This window comes from Anolis sagrei, chromosome 6 (assembly GCF_037176765.1).
Source record: "Anolis sagrei isolate rAnoSag1 chromosome 6, rAnoSag1.mat, whole genome shotgun sequence".
Taxonomy (NCBI): Eukaryota; Metazoa; Chordata; class Lepidosauria; order Squamata; family Dactyloidae; genus Anolis; species Anolis sagrei.
The window spans coordinates 123,168,831-123,195,540 of NC_090026.1; the positions used below are offsets into that span (position 1 = coordinate 123,168,831).

Consider the following 26,710-nt stretch of genomic DNA (forward strand, 5'->3'; position numbering starts at 1 on the left):
ATTTTAATTGGGCACAATCTACTTTTGATTTTGAGAAACTGCAAGTTGCTTCTGGTGTGAGAGAATTGGCCGTCTGTAAGGAAATTTCCCAGGGGACGCCCGGATGTTTTGATGTTTTATCATCCTTGTGGGAGGCTTCTCTCATGTCCCCATATAACAACCCCATAGTTTCCCTCTGCTTTTACCCTGATGCCTTCAACATGACTTCCAAGATCCTTGACGTATATAGGCTATACTTTTCTATTACTACACTCTGATCATGAGGCTCATCTCACCAGGTGTCAGTGATGCCTACTATATCCAATAAATAGTTGAGTACCTTTGTATTCTCATAGTTCTTTCACTGTTCCTGATTATCACCTATGGCCTGTGTATGCAGTGAGAAAATGCAGCCAAGGGCAAGTTGCATTCATGCTCAGCCCTTATTCCAGGGTTCAAATATTTATTTATTGAGACTTATAGTTTCTTCCTTCCTGAGGGCTTACAGTTCATAATCATTTAAAGACGAGAAATCCAATGAAATGGAATGAAACTCAATTCATTACACACAGATGACCGAAGAAATAGAATTAGCTTGCTTCAAGTGGGGAGAACAGTATGGTGACAGTTTCAGTTAATGTGGATGAGTTCGTGAAACGTTCGTGCCTGCCACTTGGATGAATTGACTCTTTTCATCAAAGAGAAAACAAAGCCATGTGTACATCAAGTGACAGGATACAAACAAAGTGCTGTCTGCTAGCATTTGGAAGCTGCAAGAAAGAGCTGGCTTCTTCAGTGCTTCTGCCATATGCAAACAAAGAATCTTCCCCAAACAATAACACAACCAAAAAGCAATTAAAGAAAGTGGGAAATGTAAAGCAGAGCTCGCAATTCTGAATAAATCAGCAAGTGATTATTTGGTGAAATGCTCAAAGGAAAATGAACAAAATCTGGCTACCAGTATTAAAAAACTCTAAAATTACAACAGCAAAACAACAGAGAGGAAACAATCTGGGACATCTAATCACCTCTCAACAAAATATTATTTATTTATTTTTATTTGTTTCTCGCACTTCTACCCCGCCCTTCTCAACCCCCGAGGGGGGACTCAGGGCGGCTTACAAAAAGGCACAATTCGATGCCAGCACAACAACAAGGTAAAAATAAAACATATATAAACAGTAATTAAAACAATTAAAACAATCCATTATGCATCACAGCCCCTAAAACCAATCTAGTGCTCAACGTTTATCAGCTCAGAGTAAGTAAATTCAATTCCACATTGTCCAATCCATCAATTCTAGTCGTCGCTTGTCCTTTGTCTATCCGCCAGATTACCCGAAGGCCTGGTTCCAAATCCATGTTTTTAATTTCCTTCTAAAAGAAAGGAGGGATGTCGATGACCTGATTTCCCCGGGGAGTGAGTTCCACAGGTGAGGGGCCACCACCGAGAAGGCCCTGCTCCTTGTCCTCACCAACCTCACTTGTGATAGAGATGGGGCTGAAAGCAGGGCCTCCCCAGGCGGGACATAGAAGGAGATGCGTTTGGACAGATACGCTGGGCCGGAACCATATAGGGTTTTGTAGGTCAAAACCAGCACTTTGAATTGTGCTCGGGATTGGATCGGCAGCCAGTGGAGCTGACATAACAGAGGCGTGGTATGCTCCCTGTATGATGCTCCGGTGAGTAGTCTAGCTGCCGCCCGCTGGACTAATTGAAGTTTCCGAACAGTCTTCAAAGGCAGCCCCACGTAGAGTGCATTGCAGTAATCTATTCGGAATTGCCCCAAGCACTGCCAGGCCATCAAATGCTAATCAAGGTGGTCAGTTAAAACATTCACATCTAGCTCCAGCAGACAAGAGTCCTTTGTCCCATCCTGGTCATTCCACAGATATATAAACCCTTTTTCCTAGTTCCAACAGACCTCACTACCTCTGAGGATGCTTGCCATAAATGCAGGCGAAACGTCAGGAGAGAATGCCTCTAGAACATGGCCATATAGCCCGAAAAAACCTACAACAACCCACTCAAATGTATTCATTTTACCATCTGTCCTTTGAGCTCAGTGCTGTCTTTGAGGTAGACACAGAATTTTGTGGCACCTTGAAAGCTATATATTTGGCACACGCTTCAAGGTATTATAAGACTCTGTGCTCCGGCAGACTAAGATAGCTACCATTTCAGAATAGTCATGCTGGGAGGAAAATGAATATTTCGGTATTGTTTCATATGCCTGGAGTCCTGCAATGATTCCATTACAATGTGATTTGGGCCAAAGTCCAGCATGTCTGGCGCCTCATCACAGCACAGCAAAATTCTGTTCACTCCTCTTCCTCCTGCAGTCTTTGGAGCCTTCTGAAAACTAGCTCCAGGTGGGTTCTCCAGCCCTTTGAAGCTTGGATTCCATACTGGCAAAAAGAATGTATATTTAAAAAATAAACAAACACACATTTGGTTGTGGCTTTCAAAATCCCTGGGAAGGAAGACCATCACTTTCCTCATTTGTACTCCATTATCTGCCAGTAGAAGGTCTATACTGGATATTGACCTTAGAGTCATAGAATCATTGAGTTAGAAGAAATGCAAAGATACGAAATGGAGGAGACATGATGGCCATGTATACATTATATGAGGGGAAGTCATAGGGAGGAGGGAGCAAGCTTGTTTTCTGCTGCCCTGGAGACTAAGATGTGGAGCAATGGCTTCAAACTACAGAGAAGCAGATTCCATCTGAACATGAGGAAGAACTTCCTGACTGTGAGAGCTGTTCAGCAGTGGAACTCTCTGCCTCAGAGTGTGGTGGAGGCTCCTTCTGAGGAGGCTTTTAAACAGGGGTTGGATGGCCATCTGTTGGGGGTGCTTTGAATGCGAATTTCCTACTTCTTGGCAGAGGGTTGGACTGGATGGCCCATGAGGTCTCTTCCAACTCAATGATTCTACAATCTTGTATATGGTACCTATGAGAAAGGCCCTATGACTTCATGATTCTATGAAGAGACCACGTGAGAACCACTGGTGTAATACCACTCTGGATGATCTTAGAAGTTTTGAAGAGAGTCATAGGGTTGGAAGAGATTTTGTTGGCCATCCAATCCAACCCTATTCTGCCAAGAAGCAGGAAAATCGCATTCTAAGACACCCCCACCCCCGACAGATGGCCATCCAGCCTCTTTTATAAAGCCTCCAATGAAGGAATCTTCACCACACTCTGGGGCAGAGAGTTCCACTGCTGAACAGCTTAGGAAGTTCCTAATGTTCAGGTGGAATCTCCTTTCCTGTAGCTTAAAGCTAAAGTCCTAGTCTCCAGGGCAGCAGAAAAAAGTTTGCTCCCTCCTCCTTATGACTTCCCCTCACATATTTATCTATGGCCTCCTCATGTCTCCTCTCCGCCTTTTCTTCTGCAGGCTAAACATGCCCAGCTCTTTAAGCCACTCCTCATAGGGTTTGTTCTCCAGACCCTTTATCATTTTAATCCTCCTCTGGACACCTTCCAGCTTGTCAACATCTCCCCTCAATTGCAATACCCAAAATTGGACACAGTGCGATTCCAGGTATGGTCTGACCAAGGCAGAATGAAGGGGTAGCATGATTTTCCAGGATCTAGAAACTATATTCGTGCACAAATACTTTGTCTCACTGGGATTTGTTCTTTTAAGATTGGATTTCTCATGCATTTGCTCTAGAAATGGTTTTGTTTTGATTTATGATGCTTACAGGTGAAAAGCATTTGAAACAAATTTAGCTGGAAGTTGGGTTTTGTTGGTACAATCCTTTCACAAATACTTGTGGAACAAATATGAAAACATATGAGAAGATGCCTGCCAGCAAATGGAAATGGGTGGATTTTACCTACTGATGAGAAAAAATGTTAGAAACAGTAGAAAAAGAGCCAGAATACCAACCTGTGATTGCTGCAGAGCTAAAGTTCCACGTAGTTGAAAAATTACTACTTCCACTTCCCAGATTTCTGGCATACGTGTACTCCTTATGCTTGATTTCATATACAAGGAAAATGTTGCACTCTTTTCCACTTGCTTCCCTTTGTTGTAGACATCGTTAGAGCGAACTCCCAATTTCAGCTTCCCATCTGTTTACACAGTCTGCTTGGTATATTTATAGAATAGAAATGTATTGCCGAGAACTGACGGAAAGGTTTGAAGACATTTGGATCGTTTCGGGACCTTTGACATTGCCTCAGATGGAAGGCGATGGGAAGAAAAGAGTTACTTATCAGGTAAGCAGACGGCACTGTGTAAAACTACCCATAACACTGAGAGGACAAGTTCTTTTCAGTTTGATTGGGCCTTTCTTTACTCTAACACTTACTCTCATGTGGCTGTTTGCCTTCAAGTCATTTATAAGTTATAGTGTCCCTAAGGCAGGGTTTCCTTAGCAATATTTGTTTAGAGGGAGCTTGCCTTTGCCTTACTCAGAAGCTGAGAGAATGTGATTTGCCCAAGCAGGGGCCTGAACCCCATTCTCCAAAGTCCTAATCCAATGCTTACACTACTACACCATGTTGGCTTATTAGTACTGAATGCCATATTGTGTGCATGAAGAGAATATGATTTTCAGGAATCAACGTGTCTTTACAGCTGAAGAATGTTTTCCTTCTATGCAGTCCTCGCCTGCTAGATACCAATGTGGGATTTCATACGTGAAGGAGTCCAGTGGCCTCAGTCATGTATTTTGAGGAGAAGCAATGACCAGTTTCCAGGTGGAAGGCGGTCCTGGTCTGAGAGGGGGGAAGTTTCTACTCCAGGTGGGCCTGCAGTGCAAATCAAGAGAAAATAGAGGGCTTTTTAAAGGAAGCCTAGGGAGATAGCTCAAGGGTTTAAAGGACGAGCCAACCACTCTCCTCCGCGGCTTCCTTCTGGGTTACTTACTTACTTCACTTAGGTGATCTCTTGTAGCCTGAGGATGATGATCCTCCAGGTCTGGTGTCTTCACGGTGGGTTTGTAGGTGGCTGTGGAGCCCTATTCTTGATGTGCATGTTCTCCCACAGTGAGAACACCAGTTTCCAGGTGGAAGGCGGTCCTGGTCTGAGAGGGGGGAAGTTTCTACTCCAGGTGGGCCTGCAGTGCAAATCAAGAGAAAATAGAGGGCTTTTTAAAGGAAGCCTAGGGAGATAGCTCAAGGCCCTGGGAAGTGGGAAGCCTCCTTAAAATGCTTTGGAAAGTTGCGTGCAGGGAGAGAGAGCTTGCATGCATGTAGCTCCTGCAGCGCTTGTCAACTCTAGAGCAGAAAGTGGAAAACATCTTTCAGGAAGCAGAAAGGTGTGAGAGGGGGGAAGTTTCTACTCCAGGCGGGCCTGCAGTGCAAATCAAGAGAAAATAGAGGGCTTTTTAAAGGAAGCCCCGGGAGATAGCTCAAGGCCAATCATTCTTCCTTCCCTGGGAAGTGGGAAGCCTCCTTAAAATGCCTTGGAAAGCTGCGTGCAGGGAGAGAGAGTTTGCACGCATGTAGCTCCTGCAGCGCTTGTCTCCTCTAGAGTAGAAAGTGGAAAACAGCTTTAAGGAAGCAGAAAGGTGTGAGAGGGGGGAAGCTTCTACTCCAGGTGGACCTGCGGTGCAAATCAAGAGAAAATAGAGGGCTTTTTAAAGGAAGACCAGGGAAATAGCTCAAGGCCGATCATTCTTCCTTCCCTGGGAAGTAGGAAGCCTCCTTAAAATGCTTTGGAAAGCTGCGTGCAGGGAGAGAGAGCTTGCATGCATGTAGCTCCTGCAGCGCCTGTCTCCTCTAGAGTAGAAAGTGGAAAACATCTTTCAGGAAGCAGAAAGGTGTGAAAGGGGGGAAGTTTCTACTCCAGGTGGGCCTGCAGTGCAAATCAAGAGAAAATAGAGGGCTTTTTAAAGGAAGCCTAGGGAGATAGCTCAAGGCCGATCATTCTTCCTTCCCTGGGAAGTGGGAAGCCTCCTTAAAATGCTTTGGAAAGTTGCGTGCAGGGAGAGAGAGCTTGCATGCATGTAGCTCCTGCAGCGCTTGTCAACTCTAGAGCAGAAAGTGGAAAACATCTTTCAGGAAGCAGAAAGGTGTGAGAGGGGGGAAGTTTCTACTCCAGGTGGGCCTGCATGCAAATCAAGAGAAAATAGAGGGCTTTTTAAAGGAAGCCCCGGGAGATAGCTCAAGGCCAATCATTCTTCCTTCCCTGGGAAGTGGGAAGCCTCCTTAAAATGCCTTGGAAAGCTGCGTGCAGGGAGAGAGAGTTTGCACGCATGTAGCTCCTGCAGCGCCTGTCTCCTCTAGAGTAGAAAGTGGAAAACAGCTTTAAGGAAGCAGAAAGGTGTGAGAGGGGGGAAGCTTCTACTCCAGGTGGGCCTGCAGTGCAAATCAAGAGAAAATAGAGGGCTTTTTAAAGGAAGCCCAGGGAGATAGCTCAAGGCTGATCATTCTTCCTTCCCTGGGAAGTGGGAAGCCTCCTTAAAATGCCTTGGAAAGCTGCGTGCAGGGAGAGCTTGCACGCATGTAGCTCCTGCAGTGCCTATCTCCTCTAGAGTAGAAAGAAGCAGCTTTAATAAAGCATTAAAACTGGGCTCCTCTACAGACAGAAGGGAAAAGATCGCAGAAAGAGAGGTATCTTAACCCTGATACTTTTAATTCAAGTCTCAATGAAGGATATAAGGACAAACAATGCCTAAAATGACGGGAGGGGGAGTCTGGGGAACCCCCCTCCCCCATAATGGACTGAATTGAGTTCTTCTGTAACCCTGTTGCTAAAACAGAGGCTTCCTTGAAGGGAAGAAAGGAAAGGGTCCCAGGTTGTAAGTTCCCCATTGCTCCCAGTGGGCCGGATCTAGCCGTATTTTTCGGGTGTGGACCAAAAAAGTCTTATCTGGCTACTCACCCTTTTTCGGGAGGCTCGTGAAAACGGATATGGTGTTTTATCGGTATCTGGCCAGCAGAAACGGATTGAAGTTTAGCCGAAATGCACAAGCCTACTGATGACCACACTTGGTATTTGCAACAGTTGCAGAATATAAATATATGTCTGGAAATGTTTCTTAAAAAAAGAAGAAGAAAGAATGCCAACAGGAAGAATCTGTTCTGTGTCACTGAAGAGACAGAAACAGGTTTTCCATCTCCTACTAGAGCAAATCAGTATGACAGCATCTTGTTTTATGCATTGCTGCTCTCCAGAGAGCGTCGGTTTAGTGTTTTCTTTTTGTCTGCTAGCAGATTTTTGCTTCTAAATGTATCCTTTTACAATCACTTTTCCTCCTACGCTTTACTCAAGCTGAGATTGGATTAAATGCATAATTTAGAACTTTCTCCCTCCTCAATCTGCCACAATCTGGATTTTTCCCCCTCTTATATTTGTTTTATACTTCAGTGAAAACAACTTGTTTCAGGGAGTTTCAGTGCTAAAATAGTTACATGGGTAGCCATGAATCTGCTTCTAGCTAACCATGTGTTGCGCCTCTACTCACATGGGAAAACTCAGTGGGACTTATTTGGAGAGTGATATACACTCAGTTTGCAGCGTACATCTGTCACTAAACACTAGGGTATAAGCCTGAAGGCTGATACCTATATTTTCTTTTGATATGGAAAAAGCACCACAAGCTGATTTATTAGCCATATTTTTGAATGCATCCCTATCTTCTATCTTCTATATATATATAAATGCTCTGTGCGTAATGAGTACCTTAAAAACAAAAGAACCAATGAACGAAATCACACTAAATTTGACAACAAAACATCTCACAACACAAGGAGTGACCCATCACTCAAAAATTATGATTTTGTCATTTGGGAGTTGTAGTTGCTGGGATTTATAGTTCACCTACAATCAAAGAGCATTCTGAACTCCAACTTGGCACACAGGACTCCCATGACCAACAGAAAACATTAGAAGGGTTTGGTGGGCATTGACCTTGAGTTTTGGAGTTGTAGTTCACCTCCATCCAGAGAACACTGTGGACTCAAACAATGATGGATCTGGACCAAACTTGGCACGAATACTCCATATGCTCAAATATGAACACAGATGGAGTTTGAGGAAAATAGACTTTGACATTTGGAAGCTGTGGTCAGGGCCGTAGCCAGAAAAAATTTCGGGGAGGGTTGACAATTTCAGGGGGGGGGGTTGAAAATTTCGGGGAGGGTTGAAAATTTCGGAGGGGGGGGGTTGAAACCTGCCTCCTAGCTCACGCTGAAGCCAAGAGCACAGCAGGGGGCAGAGCAGCCTTCAATAGCCTGCAGCTCTGCCCCTGTCAACCACCTCCACCAAGTCTGGCCTCCTTAATGAGAGTATTCAACACACACACCCCCAACTTGGTTGCTTCGCTACATCGGCTATTGCTGCAAGTAATGACAGTGTGAATAAATTGTCAATATTTGCTTGAGATAGTGCTTGCAGTTCTGGAGGGACTCTTAATTTTTTGCATCTCATAGACTTAGCATGGGGATTTGGTTAACCAGTTAAAATTCATGAGTAAACCAGGTTTTTAAAAAAAATCTGAAACATTTCGGGGGGGTTTGAACCCCTAAAACCACCCCCTTGCTACAGGCCTGGCTGTGGTTACTGGGATTTATAGTTCATCTACAATCAAGGAGCATTCTGAACCCCACCAACGACAGAATTGGGGCAAACTTCCCACACAGTACCCTCATGATCAACAGAAAATACTGTGTTTTCTGGTGGTCTTTGGTGACCCTTCTGAGTTTTGGAGTTGTAGTTCACCTACATGCAGAGATCGCTGTGGACTCAAGCAATGAAGAATCTAGGCCAAACTTGGCACGAATACTCCATATGCCCAAATATGAACACAGATGGAGTTTGGGGGAAAATAGACTGTGACATTTGGGAACTGTAGTTACTGGGATTTATAGTTCACCTATAAATCCCAGTTCATCAAGGAGCATTCTGAACCCCACGAACGACAGAATTCGGGCAAACTTCCCACACAGAACCCCCATGACCAACAGAAAATACTGTGTTTTCTGGTGGTCTTTGGCGACCCTTTTGACACCCCCTCGTGACCCCCCCAGGGGTCCTGACCAAGTCGAGAAATGCTGCCTTAAGGCCATCCAGTCCAACTCCCTTCACTAGGGCAAGAAAACATAATCAAAGCCCTCCTGATAAAGAGCCATCCAGCCATAGATATAGATAGATATGTATGATTCACGCACACATATGTGTATACAACAGATATAGTATCATAGATTTGAAAGGGACCCCTAAAGAAGGACAATTATATGTTGCATATTCCAGAGTAGGCAAACCAGACAATCTCTATGTCAACACTGACAAGAAAGAAGAAATACTGTTTACCCACGCACACATATATTATATAACAGATATAGTATCATAGATTTGAAAGGGACCCCTAAAGAAGGACAATTCTATGTTGCATGTTCCAGAATAGGCAGACCAGACAATCTCTATATCAACACCGACAAAGAAACAATAAGAAATATTGTTTACCCACAAGTGTAAAGAAATTACATATATTAGAAACCAACACTTTTTCATTATTTTATTTTCTAGATCACCAGACTGTGCCACAGCAATGTGTGGCAGGGGACAGCTAGTTAATTAAAATAGGTTTAGGCTTTCAAAGTGCTTGATGTGAATTTCCTGATATAAGAAAAACTCTCACATGATGAAAGTGACTTTGTATAACAGGATTCCTAGCAAAAATGGCTTCCTGATTCCATTAAATCATTTCATTTATTATGAATCTGACCTGTTCTTCTTCCTCTGGACTCAATAGCTTTATAACTATGTAAAAAATGAAACTTTGGGGAAAGGGGGTATTTTGTTACTAAACTGCCCCTTATAGTAAGGAGAGGTTTTTCCTACTGTAAGGACAGAATCTAAACGGTGTGTGAATTAGTTGATTAAGCACACATATTAATTAATATCTGCCCAGTTATTCAATTACAGATACTCAACTATGTTTGCCTTCTGTGTTAATGATGTTGAATTAGTTAATTCACTTTGTTTCCGAAAGGTGAAAGGCATATGGATGATGGGGATTACAAGCTGCTAACATGAAACCCCAAAGTTTGCTCATTTGGAGGACGATCAAATACCCAACTTACACTTTGAACTCTTGTAAGGGAGGGCTTAAACTTTTGGAAAAGATTTAGAGTTTGCTCATTTGGGCACACTCCATCCGATTGGTGAATCCAGTCTTTTGGAATTGGTTTGATTTATTCTTACATAGGAGAATAAAATTAGGCTTTTATTTTTTCAGTATAAGCAACTTATATTTAGACACATTTAAACAAAATCAGTGTATGATATATCATATTGTGAAAGAATACATATGCAAGCAATACCAAAAGTATTTTTATAGTGAAGATACGACCCAGCAACCTGGGATATCCCACCAAGTGCCACCGATTATAACCAACTGCCCCAAATTATGACAAACAATGGAGGGACAATAGGCAGATTTTGCCTCAGGCACACTCACACACAAGATGGAGGACAAAAGGCAAACAACAAGGTTGTTGTAGGGTTTTTCGGGCTATATGGCCATAGTCTAGAGGTATTCTCTCCTGATGTTTTTCCTGCATCTATGGCAAGCATCCTCAGAGGTAGTGGGGTCTGTTGGAACTAGGAAAAAGGGTTTATATATCTGTGGAATGACCAGGGTGGGACAAAGAACTCTTGTCTGCTGGAGCTAGGTGTGAATGTTTCAACTGACCACCTTGATTAGCATATAATGGCCTGACAGTGCCTGGAGCAAACTTTTGTTGAGAGGTGATTGATGTCCTCGTTTGTTTCCTCTCTGTTGTTGTGCTGTTGTAATTTTGGAGTTTTTTAATACTGGTAGCAAGATTTTGTTCATTTTCATGGTTTCCTCTTTTCTGTTGAAATTGTTCTTCCATCCCAGTCTCCTGCTTCTTGGCAGAATAGGGTTAGATTAGATGGCCCATGAAGTCTCTTCCAACTCTGTGATTCCCTTCAAAACAAAGGGACTCTAAGATCATCCAGAGTGGTATTAGACCAGCGGTTCTCAACCTTTGGGTCCCCAGATGTTTTGGCCTTCAACTCCCAGAAATCCCAACAGCTGGTAAACTGGCTGGGATTTCTTGGAGTTGTAGGCCAAAATACCTGGGGACCCACAAGTTGAGAACCACTGGTCTAATACCACTCTGGATGATCTTAGAATCCATTTTATTTTGAAGGGAATCACAGAGTTGGAAGAGACTTCATGGGCCATCTAATCTAACCCTATTCTGCCAAGAAGCAGGAGACTGGGATAGAAAAAGGAGGAGTTAGGGAATTGGTGATGAAGAAGGAGCTTGGAGTCTGAAGAGAAGGAAGGGAAGAAAGGAAAAGATTTGGGAACTGTTTGTAATAGGAAAGATACCTCTTTTAAACAGAGGCTGGATGGCCATCTGTCAGGGGTGCTTTTAATGCAATATTCCTGCTTCTTGGCAGGGGGTTGGACTGGATGGCCCATGAGGTCTCTTCCAACTCTTTGATTCTATGATTCTATGATTCTATCAAGGGTCTGGAGGACAAGCCCTATGAGGAGCAGCTTAAGGAGCTGGGCATGTTTAGCCTGAAGAAGAGAAGGCTGAGAGGAGATATGATAGCCATGTATAAATATGTGAGAGGAAGTCACAGGGAGGAGGGAGCAAGCTTGTTTTCTGCTTCCCTGGAGACTAGGACGAGGAACAATGGCTTCAAACTACAAGAAAGGAGATTCCATCTGAACATGAGGAAGAACTTCCTGACTGTGAGAGCCGTTCAGCAGTGGAACTCTCTGCCCCGGAGTGTGGTGGAGGCTCCTTCTTTGGAAGCTTTTAAACAGAGGCTGGATGGCCATCTGTCAGGGGTGATCTGAATGCAATATTCCTGCTTCTTGGCAGGGAGTTGGACTGGATGGCCCATGAGGTCTCTTCCAACTCTATGATTCTATGATTCTCTTTGGGAAATAATAATTAATAGGCCTCTATAGTGTTTTAGAGTGCTGTGTAGGAAGGAAGAGAGAATTCAAAAGGTTTTAAAGGATTCTTGTTTGAATTTCTATGTGTGGAACGGTGTTCTGAAGAAACTTAAGATATAAGTACCATCCTCAGTATTAAAGAAAGGCCTGATAAGTTATCTGCAACCATTACGCTTACTGATTGTTTGAAATAAACAACAATTTCCTGTTTTATTCCTATAACCACTGTATTAAACCAAAATATACATATTTCCATGCAATTTCTAATTGATATTTGGTGGTCACTGGGAGTGGACCTCAACAGCTTTGTTCAAATGTGAACTTCCTAAATGAAGTTCAATGGGGACAAATGCAAGATACTCCACTTTGGCAGGAAAAGCGAAATGCAAAGATACAGAATGGGGACAATGCCTGGCTCGAGAACAGTACGTGTGAAAAAGATCTTGGAGTCCTCGTGGACAACAAGTTAAACATGAGCCAACAATGTGATGTGGTGGCAAAAAAAGCCAATGGGATTTTGGCCTGCATCAATAGGAGCACAGTGTCTAGATCCAGGGAAGTAATGCTACCCCTCTATTCCGCTTTGGTTAGACCACACCTGGAATATTGTGTCCAATTCTGGGCACCACAATTCAAGAGAGATATTGACAAGCTGGAATGTGTCCAGAGGAGGGCGACTAAAATGATCAAGGGTCTGGAGAACAAGCCCTATGAGGAGCGGCTTAAGTAGCTGCGCATATTTAGCCTGAAGAAGAGAAGGCTGAGAGGAGATATGATAGCCATGTATAAATATGTGAGAGGAAGCCACAGGGAGGAGGGAGCAAGCTTGCTTTCTGCTTCCCTGGAGACTAGGACATGAAACAATGGCTTCAAACTACAAGAGAGGAGATTCCATCTGAACACGAGGAAGAACTTCCTGACTGTGAGAGCCGTTCAGCAGTGGAACTCTCTGCCCCGGAGTGTGGTGGAGGTTCCTTCTTCTTTTAAACAGAGGCTGGGTGGCCATCTGTCAGGGGTGATTTGAATGCAATATTCCTGCTTCTTGGCAGAATGGGGTTGGACTGGATGGCCCAGGAGGTCTCTTCCAACTCTTTGATTCTATAATCTCAAGGACTTTAGAGCACTCTCGGGGAAGAAAAGGTGACCGGACCACGAAGAGAAGGCATGTAGATGTTGGCTGAATGCCTTTGACAACATTACTTTTGATGCTGGGGAAATTGTGTAGTGTTGGATAAATGTATGCTGGCATCTAAGTCTTGGTAGAATTTGATTTCTATTGACCGCATCCTACAGAAGTCTTAGGTAATTGCCGTTTCTCAGGCAAAGCTCATGATGACAAAAGCACATTAAATCCCGGTGATTTTGTTTACTGTGGTGGGCATGGCGTCATCCATTCACTAGAGGGCATGGACTCCTCGAGACCTTGATAAATTTCTTCTTACAATCTGCCTGTTCCTGTTGGCAGCCAAACAAAGTCCCTCCTTTTAAGGTGTCGTTCCTCATTTGTCTGTTTTGGTATAACAGGTCCAGCTGGATAAGGGTTATGCGATATTGTACACAAGGTTGCTCAAATGCCAGGAACACTTTATCTTGGGGAATGTTTGGCAAAGCTTTAACTGTCACAGTTTGTGTTGCCCATTGGGAGAAAAGCTGGATGAAAGTGTAAGAAAGGCTGGGTGAAAAATGAATTTGCTTTCCATGGCCAAATTTTGCCCTTTTCAGAAATCCACAACATTTGCCTTGCTAATTCTTCTGAAACATTTAATTTGATTATTTTGCAAGCATCTGCTTTAGAAAATCAGTGCCTGTTTTGTGGCATTTTTTTTCGTGTCAGGGGCAACTTATGAAACTGCAAGTTGCTTCTGGTGTGAGAGAATTGGTCGTCTGCAAGGATGTTGCCCAGGGGACACCCAGATGTTTCTTGATGTTTTACCATCCTTGTAAAACATTGGAGCCCCTGTTGGTGCAGTGGGTTGAACCACTGACCTGCTGAACTTGTTGACCAAAAGGTCACAGGTTCGAATCTGGGGAGCGGCATGAGCTTCTGCTGTTAGCCCCAGCTTCTGCCAACCTAGCAGTTCAAAAACATGCAAATGTGGGTAGATCAATAGGTACTGCTCCGGTGGGAAGGTATTTATTATTTATTTATTTCACGCATTTCTACCCCGCCCTTCTCAACCCCCGAGGGGGGACTCAGGGCGGCTTACAAAAGGCACAATTCAATGCCAACATAAACAATAAATAAAACATGTATAGAGCAATTATAACAATTAAACAGTCACTTTATAGAACAAAATCAATAAAAATCAATAAAATCAGTCAGTGCTCAGCGTTCACCATCTCAGAGTCCATAAATTCATTCCATATTGTCTAGTCATCATTGTCCTTGTCTAACTGCCAGATTGCCCGAAAGCCTGGTCCCACAACCATGTTATTAATTTCCTTCTGAAGGAGAGGAGGGATGTCGATGACCTAATTTCCCCTGGGAGTGAATTCCACAGGTGAGGGGCCACTGCCGAGAAGGCCCTGCTTCTCATCGCCACCAATCTCACTTGTGATAGAGGTGGGGTCGAGAGCGGGGCCTCCCCAGAAGATCTCAGACTCCGAGGTGGGACGTAGAGGCGCTCCATGCAGTCATGCTGGCCACATGACCTTGGAGGTGTCTTTGGACAACGCCGGCTCTTTGGCTTAGAAATGGAGATGAGCACCAACCCTCAGTCGGACACAACTGGACTTAGTGTCAGGGGAAAACCTTTGCCTTTACCTTGACAATGAATCCACTTTGAATTCGGTTTCTGCCTCCTGCAGAATTCTAGGTATTGTAGTTTAGTGAGGCTGTTAAAGCAGTGTTTCTCAACCTGGGGGTCGGGACCCCTGGAGGGGTCATGAGGGGGTGTCAGAGGGGTCACAAAGACCATGAGAAAACACAATATTTTCTCTTGGTCACGGGGGTTCTGTGTGGGAATTTTGGCCCAATTCTATTGGTGGGATTCAAGGGATTCTTTGATCGTAGGTGAACTATAAATCCCAGCAACTGCAACTCCCAGATATCAAGGTCTGTTTTCCTCAAACTCCACCAGTGTTCACAATTCAGCATATTGAGTATTTGTGCCAAGTTTGGTCCAGATCCATCATTGTTTGACTCCACAGTGCTTTCTGGGTGCAGGTGAACTACAACTCCCAAACTCAAGGTCAATGCCCACCAAACTCTTCCAGTATTTTCTGTTGGTCATGGGAGTTTGGTGTGCCAAGATTGGTTCAATTCCATCATTGGTGGAGTTCAGAACGCTCTTTGATTGGAGGTGAACTATAAATCCCAGCAACTACAACTCCCAAATGAGAAAATCAATCCCTCTCCAGCCCCACCAGTATTCAAATTTGGGCATATTGGGCATATTTGGGCATATTGGGCATGTGAATGAAAATACATCCTGCATATTGGATATTTACATTAGTATTCATAACACTAGCAAAATTAGTTATGATGTAGCAACAAAAATAATTTGATGGTTGGGGGTCATCACGACCTGAGGAACTGTATCAAGAGGTCGTGGCATTGGAAAGGTTGAGAAACACTGCTGTTAAAGGCTCCTCCCTAAACGACAAACCCCAGAATTCTGCAGAAACAGCAGCCATATTTAAAGTGGATTCATTCGCTAGTGTGATGAGGTCCAAAGTCTTTAATGCGCATCATTCCTACCAACTTTTGGAAATCGTGAGAGACATATTGTGAGTATTACAGCTGCGTGCCTTACCTTATCCTCAATCAACTTTTTCTCCCACAACCAGACCTCAAATTTGCATGCAAAGCAGCCTGCTTTGCAAATCTTCTTCTGATTCTTCCGTTCTGTCATTGCCTCTTTAAAGCTTGCCCTTTGCCTGACACACACATTGTTCTCGCTCAGACATCTGCATCTATTCTATCAGATATGATATTTAGCCTTGTCACCTTAGGACGAATGAGTCAAGTAGTAGCGGAATGTGATTACAGCTTGACCTATCATTTATCTAAACAACCGAGGGAGAGAAAAGTAAAGCTATGAAGTGTTATGGACAATGTGAGAGCTACAAAGAGTCAACAACAACAACAACTCATTCCGTAGCTATGCAGGGACAAACATAGTCTTTGCTAATGCACATCCAGGAAGCTGAACTCACCAAGGAATTAAAGTTGCCAGGCTAAAAGGAGCAACTAATAGGCCACTATGAACTTGGAAGCTATCTTTTGCTAAGGTACATGAATCATAGAATCAAAGAGTTGGAAGAGACCTCATGGGCCATCCAGTCCAACCCCCTGCCAAGAAGCAGGAATATTGCATTCAAATCACCCCGGACAGATGGCCATCCAGCCTCTGCTTAAAAGCCTCCAAAGAAGGAGCCTCCACCACACTCCGGGGCAGAGAGTTCCACTGCTGAACGGCTCTCACAGTCAGGAAGTTCTTCCTCATGTTCAGATGGAATCTCCTCTCTTGTAATTTGAAGCCATTGTTCCGCATCCTAGTCTCCAGGGAAGCAGAAAACAAGCTTGCTCCCTCCTCCCTGTGGCTTCCTCTCACATATTTATACATAGCTATCATATCCCCTCTCAGCCTTCTCTTCTTCAGGCTAAACATGCCCAGCTCCTTAAGCCGCTCCTCATAGGGCTTGTTCTCCAGACCTTTTATCATTTAGTCGCTCTCCTCTGGACACATTCCAGCTTGTCAATATCTCTCTTGAATTGTGGTGCCCAGAACTGGACACAATATTCCAGGTGTGGTCTAACCAAGGCGGAATAGAGGGGTAGCATGACTTCCCTAGATCTAGACACTATGTTCCTATTGATGCAGGCCAAATCCCATTGGCTTTTTTTGCCGCCACATCACATTGTTGGCTCATGTTTAACTTGTTGTCCACGAGGACTCCAAGATCTTTTTCACACGTACTGCTCTCGAGCCAGGCATCCCCCATTCTGTATCTTTGCATTTCGTTTTTCCTGCCAAAGTGGAGTATCTTGCATTTGTCCCTGTTGAACTTCATTTTGAACAAATAAGGAGACTGGGTTGCTGTAAGGAATAATGATAATAAATCTTTGTACCCCACCAACAAGAATGATTGACAATTGGAAAATAGAGGGAGAAAATGTGGAGGCCGTGACAGACTTTGTATTTCTAGGTGCAAAGATTACTGCAGATGCAGACTGTGGCCAGGAAATCAGAAGATGCTTACTTCTTGGGAGGAGAGCAATGTCCAATCTCGATAAAATAGTAAAGAGTAGAGACATCAGACTGGCAACAAAGATCCGCCTAGTCAAAGCCATGGTATTCCCTGTAGTAACCTACGGATGTGAGAGCTGGACCTTAGGGAAGGCTGAGCGAAGGAAGAGTGATGCTTTTGAGGTGTGGTGTTGGAGGAAAGTTCTGAGAGTGCATTGGACTGCGAGAAGGTCCAACCAGTCCATCCTCCAGGAAATAAAGCCCGACTGCTCACTGGAGGGAAGGATACTAGAGACAAAGTTGAAGTACTTTGGCTACATCATGAGGAGACAGCAAAGCCTAGAGAAGACAATTATGTTGGGGAAAGTGGAAGGCAAAAGGAATAGGGGCCGACCAAGGGCAAGATGGATGGATGGCATCCTTGAAGTGACTGGACTGACCTTGAAGGAGCTGGTGGTGATGACGGCTGACAGGGAGCTCTGGCGTGGGCTAGTCCATGAGGTCACGAAGAGTCAGAGACGACTGAACGAATGGACAACAACAACCCCACCACCATCTCCTCAAAAGGACTCTGGGTGGTTCACAGAAGACCTGCAAGTGCAACATACAGACAACAATACACAAATATAAATAAAATGAAATAAGTACAATCATCAACAAATAAAAACCCCACTGATAAAATTATAAAAGTATAAAATTCCTAAAATGCAGTAGAATCTGCTGGTAAGCCGGCTATCTGTTGTAACAATCAAACTGCAGGACAGTACTATTCATCATGTTGACCATAGTGTTTTTAGACTCACCTGGAAGACCTGAAGAGAAGGGATTAATCTAATTTCTTTAGGAAGGGCATGTTGCACTCCAGGCCAGTAAAGCCCTTTGACTTTAAACACCACACAGATGAGTAAAAATGCAAGCAGTTTATTGAAGATAATTAAAAAGCAGTAGCAGTAAAAAACATTCCATAAAAATAGGTAAATCCAATTAGGTAAAAAGATAAGCAGAAACAAACAGTCCAGGAAATTAGTCCATCTGAGTTCATGAAAAACAAATACAAAAACTTACAAGGTAACTCCAAAAGTTGAATCATGAAATCAAACAAACTTAACACAAGAATCTATCCAAGGCAAAGCTTCCAAGGACCAGGAAAGACGTCTTGACTCAATTTCAACGTTGCTTCATCTGATTATAGATTCAGTACTTGGCACTTTTATCCCCTAATCTACTCAATGTCCCAAGCGACTAGAAACAGATTTTGTTTCAGCCTTGACTCTGTTATCAATCTCTCTCTTTGTCTGACAGAACGCCTGAGAGATTGGTTTGTTTGTCTGTGCTGACTGAAAATATGCCTTCTATCTACTGGCTCATTAATTTCCGCAGCTGGCCCAGGTGCTGAGCTCTTCTCAGGCTCAAAGTCCTGGAAATTATCTGGTAGTAATTTAGGCCCTCTTTCAGGGAGCATACCATCATCTTCAAACCCTTCAGGAGCATTCTCATCAGAAAAGACACTTTGAGCAGGAATCCCATTGTCATTCTCTGCATGTAGAGCAACCATCATTATACACATAATTAGATACATGAACTTCAGAAACATCATTGTCATTCCCAACATCCCAAGTACCCTGATCATTAGACACAGTCATAGGCTGAATTCCAACAAGGCATTCCAGAGCTGGTGCACCACCACCAAGAAGGCCCCCTTTTTCGTTCCCACCAACCATACTTGCGGTGGTGGGACTGAGCGAAGGGCCTCCCCAGCAGATCTTAATGCCCGCGCCGGTTCGTAGAAGGAGGTTGGATCCAAAGCATATAGGGCTTTTAGGTAATCACCAGCACTTTGAACTGGGCCCGGAAACGTGTCAGAAGCCAGTGGAGCAGCTTAAAAAGGGGTGTGGTATGCTCCCTAAAGGAAGCCACAATTTAAGCCATGCTGGCCCAAGTAGAGAAGGAATAAGAGCAAAGATCAGTCAGCTGTGGGAAATACTTGGTTATTTGTTGCCTTTCAGTACTGCCACAGTGGGTAGCTAAATGGTGGCATCCATGGGCAGTGCTGGTCCATTAGTTATCATGTGTGTTGTCAGAGGCTTTGATGGCTGGAATCACTAGGTTGCTGTGAAATTTCCCAGCTATATGGCCATGTTCCAGAAGCATTCTCTCCTGAAGTTTCACCCATATATATGGCAGGCATTCTCACAGGTTGTGAGGATAGTTGGAAACAAGGCAAATGGAGTGGAATGTCCCAGGTGGGAGAAAGAACTCTTGTCTGTTTGAGGTAGGTGTGAATGCTGCAATTGGCCACATTGATTTGTATTGAATAGCCTTGCAGCTTCAAGGCTTCACTGCTTCCTGCTTGGGGGAATTCTTTGTTGGGAGGTGATTAGCTGGCCCGATTGTTTCTTGTCTGGAATTCCCCTCTTTTTGAGTGTTCTTTCTTTACTCTCCTGATTTTAGAGTTTTTAATACTTTCAGTCAGATATTGTTCATTTTCATAGTTTTCTCCTTTGTGTTGAAATTGTCCACATGCTTGTGGATTTCAATGGCTTCTCTGTGTAGCCTGACATGATAGTTGTTAGAGTAGTTCAGCATTTCTGCGTTCTCAGATAATATGCTGTGTCCAGGTTGGTTCATCAGGTGCTCTGCTATGGCTGACTTCTCTGGCTGAAGTAGTCTGCAGTGCCTTTCATGTTCCTTCATTCGTGTTTGGGCAATGCTGTGTTTGGTGGTGCCTATGTAGACTTGTCCACAGCTGCATGGTATACGGTAGACTCCTGCAGAGGTGAGAGGATCCCTCTCACCTTTGCAGATTACACAGAAAACTACACAGACTACACAGAGAAGCCATTGAAATCCATCTTGCCTGCCATAGTTGTGTGTGTATGTGTGTGTGTGTGGAGCCCCCAGTGGCGCAGTGGGTTAAATCCCTGTGCCGGCAGGACTGAAGACTGCAGGTTATAGGTTCGAATCTGGAGAGAGTAAGGATGAGCTCCCTCTATCAGCTCCAGCTCACCAAGCAGGGACATGAGAGAAGCCTCCCACAAGGATGATAAAACATCAAAACATCCGGGCATCTCCTGGGCAATCTCCTTGCAGATGGCCAATTCTCTCACACCAGAATCGACTTGCAGTTTATCAAGTCGCTCCTGACACGACAAAAAAAAAGTTGTGGGTGAAACCTCAGGAGAGAATGCTTCTGGAACATGGCCATATACCTCGGAAAACTCACAGCAACCCTGTTATAACCAACGAGCCTTCCTATTGCACCAAAATCTCTGGGACTCACTTTTTCTTTTCATTCTGATCCGTAGGAAATGTACACCCAGTCTACACTGACCATTTAATGCAAGCATTTTTCAGTGCCTTGCCGTGCCATTGGAGCATAATGTGGGATAGAATCAGAAGAGTTAATTTTGTCTTATTTCCTTTTAAGTTGCGTTCATGAATTGTAGCAAGCCAGAGTTCCCATTAAAGGCCACTGTTGTTCCATATCCTGTTTGTGTAACGATTCTGCCATCATTCTTTACATGTCAGTAGATGATCGCAAATCAAAACAGATGTGAGCCTAGATGGTTGTAGATGGTTTCGCTTCACTTACCATAAAAAGCATATGTTTCTCTCTTAGGCAAGCATCAAAAGAAGCAATGTGTCAGATCTACACAGTGATGACTGATGTGAACATTTTAAATAGTGTTTACTAGGTCTGGATCCCCACTAGATGTCGCTCAGGCTTCAAATATTTAGAATCTCACACTTTCTTGTTCGTCTTCTCAGAAGTATTCAGACTTGGCTTATTAGCACACACACTTTCAGCTTCCTAGGACTGAACAGTGATGCAAAACAATACAAGCTACTTCTCTAAAGAATGCACTATTTATGAAAGGTAAATATTGTAGAATAGTGGACATAAAGAAAGTTTTCTTTCTCCATTCCTGGGCATGGTTCTGCCACCGTGGATGAGGCAAGAGGACTCATTCCTTTACTATTCCTGCATTCGCAGCAAATATTCTGGCAGAGGTGTGGGAGGACCAAAGAAGTGCTCACTTCTCTCTTTAAGTTCAGGATTTCATGCTGTGCAGAAGGAACATTTTGTAACAGCAAACAGCTCAAGAAATCCAGAGCATCTGCAGAGCCCTGTGTGTGTCCCAGACTTCCACGATGTGCTGAAGGAGAGAAGGTTCAGAGGGCAAATGGATGAGAAGAACATCCGTGTGAGAATTCCAGAATAAACAGAGGGTGTTGAAATAGCTGATATTTCCTTGCTCCGTTCTATCTGGGAATGAGGGGATGCAAGGTCCTATATATTTACTTAGGTGATCCCTCGTTGGCTGAGTAGGATTGTCTTCCAGGATCAGTATTCTTGTGGGTCCGTAGGTGGCTGTGGAGCCCTATTCTTGATCTGCATCTTCTCCCACAGTGAGGGCATTGGTTTCCAGGTGGAAGGTGGTCCCGGTCGGGGTTGGCACGTTTCTCTCTTTCACCCTCCATTCATGCCTCTTCAAATTCTACAGCACTGCTGGTCACAGCTGACCCCCAGCTGGTGCACTCAAGGGTCAGGGCTTCCCAGTTCTCAGTGTCTATGCCAGAGTTTTTAAGGTTGGCTTTGAGCCCATCTTTCAATCTCTTTTCCTGTCCTCCAACATTCCATTTTCCATTCTTGAGTTTGGAGTAGAGTAACTGCTTTGGGAGACGGTGGTCGGGCCTCCAGACAACATGGCCAATCCAGCGGAGTTGATGGCGGAGGACCATCGTTTCAATGCTAGTGGTCTTTGCTTCTTCCAGCACGCTGACATTTGTCTGCTTGTCTTTCCAAAAGATTTGCAGGATTTTTTGGAGGCAGCGCTGATAGAATCGTTCCATGAGTTGCTGGTGACGTCTGTAGATAGTCCACGTCTCGCAGGCATATAGAAGGGTTGGGAGGACAGTAGCTTCATAAACAAGCACCTTGGTATCCCTACGGATGTCCCGGTCCTCAAACACTCTCTGCTTCATTCGGAGAAATGCTGCACTCGCAGAGCTCAGGCGGTGTTGTATTTCAGTGTCAATGATGATTTTTGTGAAGAAGTGGCTGTCAGGGTAGCAGAAATGGTCAACATTTTCTAATGTTACACCATTAAGCTGTATTCCTGACATTGGAGAGGGATTGGCTGGTGACAGCTGGAACAGCACTTTCATTTTCTCAATGTTTAACGACAGGCCGAGCTTCTCGTATGCTTCTGCAAAGGTGTTTAGAGTGGCTTGGAGGTCTTCTTCTGAATGTGCACAGACAATGTTGTCATCAGCATAGCCTGTACATGTGTGTGTTAAACTGTATGCACAAATATACTTTATTGAGTTGCTGTGAGTTTTCTGAGCTGTCTGGTCATGTTCCAGAAGCATTCTCTCCTGATGTTCCACCCACATCCATGGCATTCTCAGAGGTTGTGAGGTCTGTTGGAAACTAGGCAAGTGAGGTTTATCTATCTGTGGGATGTCCCGGGTGGGAACTCTTGTTTGCTTGAGGCAAGTGTGAATATTGCAATTGGCAAACCATAACTTCTCTTTGTCTGATTGCAGCTCTGACATAGACCTTCTAGAAGGAAGCCCTTCTTCACACACTGGGAAGAATAGTTGGGATGAGCAAATATTTAGTAACTGGGCCATTCCTCAAAAGCTCAAATTAGGAGATGTATTTATGTAATACACAATTCATTACATCTTGTGCCTTCATGACTTCGGTGCTATTTCTGCCCTGAGGGAGATGAAGCAGAGAAGAAAGAAAACAGAAAATGTATTGTTGAAGGCTTTCATGGCTGGAATCACTGGGTTGCTGTGAGTTTTCTGGGCTGTATGGCCATGTTCCAGACGTTTCACCCGCATCTATAGCAAGCATCCTCAGAGGTTGTGAGGTCTATTGGAAACTAGGCAAGTGAGGTTTACATATCTGTTGGATGTCCTGGGTGGGAACTCTTGCCTACTTGAGGCAAGTGTGAATGTTGCAATTGGCCACCTTGATTAGTATTGCATGACTGCTTTCAGCCTGGGATAATCCTTTGTTTGAAGGTGTTAGTTGGCCCTGATTGTTTCATGTCAGGAACACTGTTTATTTTTAGTGTTCCTCTTTATTTACTGTCCTGATTTATATATCTGTCCATTCCACAGATATATAAACCTCACTTGCCTAGTTTCCAACAGACCCCACAACCTCTGATGATGCCTGCCATAGATGTGGGTGAAACGTCAGGAGAGAATGCTTCTGGAACATGGCCATATAGCCTGGAAAACTCACAGCAATGTAGTGATTCCAGCCATGAAAGCCTTCAACAACACATTATACTTTATATTTACATGGGACTTTAGCTATAGTGATGCAACTAAAGGTTAGATTTAGGACTTCATCAGAAGGTTGAGTGGAAAGCAGTTTCTTACTGTCTTTCCCCATCTTTGGGGATGGTTATCCATACCATATCCTGTCCTCGTCTTTTGCTCGCTTTCTCAGTTTTGGAGTTGGGTAACACCTGACTCCTGAAGACAAACTTCTGGCTCCATTTCCATGCACTGCGGAAACAGACTCCCACCAGAAATGTCCTTACATCATGTGATGGCGTCTGTGGGACTCCGTTTCCGAAGGACATGGAAACAGAGCCAGAAGTCCCTCTATTGAGGTCCTTAGCCTCAAATATGTGCCTACATGCTTCAAATGAGGTAAAGCCCCACTCACACAGATATAGATGCTATAGATCAGACATGGGCAAACTTTGGCCCTCCAGGTATTTTGGACTTTAACTCCCACAATTCCTAACAACCTACTGATCTTTAGGAATTGTGGGAGTTGAAGTCCAAAACACTTGGAGAGCCAAAGTTTGTTCCTGCCTGATATAGATATAGACGAGACTGAATGTGTATGAAGCTGAATGTATCTACTGATCTGTATGCCACTAATGTACTGATTTTTCAAAGTTCTTTTAAAGTAGCCTACCGTAACTTTGTGGTACAGCAATGGGTCACAAATAAAATGCATCTGGTTTTGGTAAATATTGTGTGTTCCCGCAATCACAGTAAATCTAACCCCTTTATTTCGAGCAGTTTAATAGCAAATCAGTTGTATAGAGTGCAAGAAGGAACTTCTGCAATCAGTGCAGTGGGACAATCTTTGGACAAAAGCCAGGCATCGTGCTGATTTTCACGGTATTGCTCCAACCCATTAGGGTTTCCTTGCAAGGTTTTTAACAAGCTGTTTAGTACAAATTGAAATGCTTTAAGCTCTCATTTAATATATTTTTGCAGTTTTTTCTTTATTTTTACTGTTGAAATTATTTTCTTAATTATTTGACACAATCTATATAAATAAAAATGTAATGTTCGTTTGTGGGAGTAACAGAACTCAAAAACCACTGGGCGAATTGACACCAAATTTCCAAAGAGTCCTTTGTCTCACTCTGGTCAATCCACAGATATATAAACCCTTTTTCCTAGTTCCAACAGACCTCACTACCTCTGAGGATGCTTGCCATAGATGCAGGCAAAACGTCAGGAGAAAATGCCTCTAGACCATGGCCATATAGCCCGAAAAAACCTACAACAACCCATTTCTCAGGATTTCCTGGGAGAGAGAAGAGAGAAGAGCTACTTCATCAAGATTATTACTGGGTAGAAAAGCCTTCGCAGGAAATTTATTACTATTTTACGATCCTTCCTGCAACATCTGCTCTTATCTCCCCGTCAAACTATAGAAAGAGCCAAAACCTCATTCCTTTTGCCTTGTTTTGTTTTCTTTCATGTGTTGGGAACATTGTTAGTTATTACCTTGACTCTGTTTTCGGTGCTGGAATCGGTCATGGGAGGCAAAGACTTCAAATATGGTGTTGCCTTTCATCTATCTGCCAATTGCACATTACATAGAAAATATTAGTTGTAGATGTGGCTGGATTGTGGTCTGTTTCCAGCAGAATTTCGAGTGATACGATCTCTCTGCTCTGCTGATAGGTAATTGGAAAAGATGACGTGGCTGTTCCTTCGCATCTGTACAAAGTGATTCTCGCCAGACGCAGCGAAACGTCCGCTGATCCTTTGGTCCTTGGAGCCTTTGTGGTGCCCAACGTCCCGATCGGCTTTGACCACCAGCTGCTGGAATTCCAAGTTAGCATCGAGGAGTTGGAGAAAATGTCTGGCCTTGTTTTCTTCCCACAGGTGAATAAAAGCAAAGATGTTCGAGATCTCTGCGAGATTGATACTTGTAAGCTGATGAGCTTGGAAGAGTTCAGTTTGTATATCGCCACTCGGAAGCTACGGAGCGCCAGGACACTGGAAAGGTTGGAGAAGATCATGTCCGAGTTAGAGGAAAAAGAAATCAAGCCTGATGAATATCTCTTGAAGGTTTTTGAGAAGAGGAAAGGAGAATTAGCGGCGCAAAAGCCAACAGAGGCGAGAGAAGCGAGAGCCGGTTAATAGTCTCATTATGGGGAAAACATTTTAATGTGTGTATTTTCACTACAACATTGCCACGCAGGCAGTCTAATATAATTAAAAAAGAAAACTTGAAGCCTTTTACTCGAGGCTGCACTCCTCTAGTAAAAGCGCAGCAATTTGTGAGGAGAATGCCCTCTCCTCTGGTTGGTGACAGCTTGGCAACTGAGTTTACAGAAACATGAAAACAGAAAAGGGTAAATAGAAAATGGCCGTCTTGGAAATATAAATATGCGTCTCAATGCAATGTTCTTTTTCCAAAAAAATATGTGGCTTGCGTCTTTTGTGTAAACACACAACTAAACAAAAACATTTCCGTTTTTAAAAACCTAGTATCTATAAAAGAAAGTAACTTTTTGACGTTGCCTTTCATCTTTTCCACAAAAGCAGTTACTTTAATTGCAAGAACTTGTTATCTGTAAAACATCTAACTCTTTGAAATGGCTGTTTAATTTTGCATTGTGTATACAACGTGTTGTCAAAGGCATTTATGGCTGGAATCACTGGGTTGCTGTGAGTTTTCCGGGCTGTAAGGCCACGTTCCAGAAGCATTCTTTCCTGACGTTTCACCTATATCTATGGCAGGCATCGTCCGAGGTTGTGAAGTATGTTGGAAACAAAAATCAGGGGAATTCCAGACAAGAATCAATTAGGGCCAGCTAATCCCAACAAAGGATTCCACCAGGCAGCAACCAGCCAGGCTTTGAAGCTGCAAAGTCATTACATGCTAATTATTAATAATAATTTTATTCTTGTATCCTGCCTCCATCTCCCTGAAGTTGAAAAATAACACTGTTAAAATATATAGTAACTCGCTTTATTAAAACAATAAATCCAAAAAAATCTAAGACCTCATAAAACATAACAAAAACACAAGCAACCAGTGGCCAACAAAAGTGGGCATGTGCAGATTTGAGACTAATAGGGCAGGACAGGGCTAGTGCAACATAAACTGTAAGGCCAGGGGCTGGGAATAAAGTGCTAGAGATCCTACCAAAAGATGAGGGCTAGGCAGACTTCGAAGGCACATTGGAACATCCAGGTCTTTTGAAAGGTGGACAAGGTGGGGACTAATTTAATCTCCCTGGGGAGAAGGTTCCAGAGCCAGGGGGCCACCACTAAGAGGGCCCGCTCTCTCGTCCCATTTCTTTCTTCCACATTGGACATTCCATAGATATATAAACTCCAC

The 26,710-nt window shown here is 43.6% G+C and overlaps 1 protein-coding gene across 1 annotated transcript in view; it reads left to right on the forward strand.

The window, feature by feature from the left end:
- EXOG (exo/endonuclease G) overlaps positions 1-26,076 on the forward strand; it is a 39,781-nt gene extending 13,705 nt beyond the window's left edge. The window contains exons 5-6 of the mRNA XM_060782621.2: positions 4,100-4,214; positions 25,042-26,076. Coding sequence (XP_060638604.2) covers positions 4,100-4,214; positions 25,042-25,503 — 577 coding nt within the window. The 3' untranslated portion in view covers positions 25,504-26,076. The remainder of the gene's footprint in view (positions 1-4,099; positions 4,215-25,041) is intronic.
- The last annotated feature ends 634 nt before the right edge of the window (positions 26,077-26,710 follow it).